Source organism: Haliaeetus leucocephalus, unplaced genomic scaffold, assembly GCF_000737465.1.
Source record: "Haliaeetus leucocephalus isolate CR32 unplaced genomic scaffold, Haliaeetus_leucocephalus-4.0 Scaffold110, whole genome shotgun sequence".
NCBI classification, from domain to species: Eukaryota; Metazoa; Chordata; class Aves; order Accipitriformes; family Accipitridae; genus Haliaeetus; species Haliaeetus leucocephalus.
In genome coordinates, this window is record NW_010972546.1 from 1,006,593 (window position 1) to 1,009,945 (window position 3,353).

Below are 3,353 nucleotides of genomic sequence, written 5' to 3' on the forward strand. Positions count from 1 at the left end.
CCCCCGCCGCCGACGCCTGGAAAGGCAGGCGGAGCGGCCAATCGGCTCGCGGAGAGAGGCGCTGGGCCCCGTGCTTGGCCCGGCGGCCGCGCGCTGGGCCAATCGAAGAGGGGAAACCAGTCAACACGACCCGCCCCCCCCGCAGCGATTGAGTGACAAGGCGACCGCCCAATGGAACGCGACTCCTCCGCCGAGCGGCGGCGGCAGCTGCCAATGAGACGACGCGCAGGAGCCAGCCGCCCGTCTGGGCGCTTGACAGGCAGCGGCGCTCACCAATCCCCGCGACTCAGAGGCACCGCCCCTTCGCCCCTCAGCTGTTGCCATGGCACCAGGCGCCCCGGGCCCCCAACGCAGGGCGAGGCCTGGGACCGCCATGGCGGAGCCTCCATCGCCCCGCAGGCTCCACCACCGCCCCCCTGGGGGTCCCCCATGTCCCCGGGGGTCCCCCGTGTCCCTAGGGTCCCCAATCCCCGACACCTCCCGGGGGTAGAGGGGGCTTTGGGCCTCCTCCAGGGCTTCACCACAGCGGGGCCTGCGGCGGGGAGATGGCTCCTCGGCCTTGCTCACCTCCCCCAAGAGCGGCCCAGGGGCTTCCCCTGCGCTGCCACAGCCCCACGGGCTGATAACGCTGTCTAAACGTGACCCGGCCTTGCACTCGCCCGCCGCCCTCGCAGGTTCCTCGGCAGGACGGAGTCACAGCCGAACCCGGAGCTTCGCCTCAGGCCCTTCAGTGAGTCAGTGGCGGGGCTGGGAGTCCAGCCAGGGCATCGCCTCCTAACCCCCGCGCTACGCTTTCTTCGTTGCGCCAGCCCTTCGCTAATTAAAAGTCTTTAATTTCACGCTCCAGCAGCTGCCCAGTCGGCATACCCCTGCTCATTAGGCCCAGGTCTGTTTTCAGGTTGAGAAAAGCGAGCTCTCCCGGTCGGCTGCTCCTCGCCCGTGGCGGTGGGAGCTGCTGGAGGTGCAAATGGCTGTGTCAGAGAGAGGTAACTCCCAGCCCCGACCTGGGCTGGCCGAGAGCCGCAGGGAGGGGGACAGCACTGGTGGGGCGGGAAGCCGGGCACCATGCCCCTGGGGTGCTGGTGCTTGGAGCAGGATAGGGCTCACCACCACGCAGGCAGAGCTGCCGCCTTTGAGCTGCTCACAGCAAAGTGCTGTGGACTTGGCCATGTGTCTGGCTGTCCCTTAGCCTAAAACAGTCGCACTGTCCATGGGTTGTCCCACGAGCACCGCTGCTAATCACAGGGGAACCCACCGGCCAGTTTGAGTTTGACCCGAGGTCTTGATGTTTGATGCCTTTTGAGGCAGTGACTACCCAGCGGAGGTGAGAGAGACGCTGCAACTGATCCCAACCACCTCACCGGGTGCCTGAGGACCTGCGCCATGCAGCAGGTGGCTCTGCAGCCACTCGACAAAACATGCCGGGATCTCCCATTACGAGCTGCAGGAACAGAGGCAGAAAGGTGCTGTGAACAGCTGCAGGAGCAGGGCCAGCATCAGGCCTTCGTCCTGTCCTTGCCCCTCCAGGATGGTCAACCACCAGATCGCTGACGGGAACTCCATAAACTAAATAAATAAGCACAAAGCAGGGTCGGCGTTAAAACTGTCACCTCTGAGCAGGTTATTTATACCTTCCCCAATCGATCGATGTGGGCTTCCTGCCCAAATCAATGCTGGTGCCCACGGGGTGAGGGGCAGCCCCTGCCAGACCTGGCAGCGGAGGTGGGCAGGTAGGAGGTAAGGGCAGCTGGGCAGCACCACCCCTGCCTGCTATTCCTGCAACGCTGCAGCTGCCCAGAGCGGCCGCAGCTGCCAAAACCAGACACCCTCTTCCCTGCCCCAGAAACTTGCCGGGACAAACAGGATGCCAGAGACAATACTTCATCCAAAAAAACGTGGAAAATGAGCGTGGGCTACAACGCCTCGCAGCAGGGTGAGGTTTCCCAACCGGGGGTGTCTTCCCAAGGGCAGCAGCGCGAGCGGAGCCCCCTTCTTTATGGCAAGGACTGAGCTTGCCAGCACAGCTGAGAGATGGGGGACAGGCTGCGCATCCCCCCCTGAACCCGGATAGCCCCAACGCTGCGAGCAGGGATGCTCCAGAGCATCCAGGGAGACAGGCACAGCAGGGAAAGGGACCGGAGCAGCCAGGGGAAGGTGGTGAGGAGCCTGGAAGCACCCAGATCCAAGTGATTTTGGGCCATGGGCTTGCTCTGCTCCAGCTGCTCCGTCTCACTAATCTCCTTCTGGAAAACAAGCCACGAAACACCCACAAAAGCCGGGGTGCCGCCCCAGCCCACATTGTGCCGCAACCGGCAATTTGCTGAGGCAACGGCGGCGGCCCCGGCGGGCGGACGGGCACAGCCCCATTGCCACAGCGGTTCTCCCTCGATACTGAGAGCCACCGCTTGGCACATTGCACACCGGCTGCGAAATTTGGAGGTGCTGCCAACCCCAATGGTCACCAAGAGTGACCACTGAGAGAGTTTTATTCGGGCACCATCTCCCTGTTGTCCTCCCCTGCACCCCACAGGGAAAAATGGGTGTATGGGAACGTCCTAAAAACTTCCCCAGGGCTGTGGTCAGCCTCCTGCTAGCAACCCGAGCCGGGCTGCCCCTCGGGGAATTATTTTTAGTGTGTCCCCCCCTCCACCCCAGGACTATTTGGAAGGCTGGCAGGCATCCCTGTCCCTGTGCCCTGTCCGGCTCCCAGCCCTCCTCCAGCTCGGGCAGGCAAAAACCTTTCGGTGCCTCGTGCTGGCAAGAGGGGGCACGAAGCCCCTTCCCCAGTGCTCCCATGGGAAAACTGTCTCCCCCCCGGTTTCTTTTCGTGTCCTGCTGCCCCTCACACCCCAGGCTGTGGCCAGTGCTCCCCGCGTGGGTTCAGCCCCCGCCGTGGGGAAACGCTCTGGCTCCTGAGGTTAAAGCAAACAAGGGTGATTTGGGTGCAAGCGGAGCAGGGTTATGGGGGGGGGGGGGCCTGTGCCCCACAGCGGGGGTCACCCGTGATGGCACTCGGTAGGAGGGGGTACTGACCCCCCAGCAGAGGCCACGTCCTGCATCAGGGACGTGCTTGCAGCCGCCGGCTGGACCCCGCGCTGCCAGGACCACCCCCCCTCGCCTCCCCCTGGTCACCCGGGGGGGTTGGGGGTGACCCCAAGTTAAATGCAGCAGAGGTTAAGTGAGGGATGAACCCCCCACACTGCTGAGCCTTCCTCCCCCGCAGTGGCTTCCCTGAACTCCCAATTCGGGGTGCGTGAGGGTCCCAATCTCCATCCCACCCCACTGCCCCCCTCCAGATCAGTCCTTTCCCAAAAGAGGTGTCTGTGTGCGGGAGGGGGGCACTGGTGGAACAG

At 64.1% G+C, this 3,353-nt stretch overlaps 1 protein-coding gene across 1 annotated transcript in view; it reads left to right on the plus strand.

Annotated features, from left to right (window-relative positions):
• Positions 1–1,383: 1,383 nt before the first annotated feature.
• Positions 1,384–3,353, plus strand: part of COPZ2 (coatomer protein complex, subunit zeta 2) — a 4,090-nt gene continuing 2,120 nt past the window's right edge. Inside the window, exon 1 of the mRNA XM_010585674.1 lies at positions 1,384–1,463. Coding sequence (XP_010583976.1) covers positions 1,384–1,463 — 80 coding nt within the window. The remainder of the gene's footprint in view (positions 1,464–3,353) is intronic.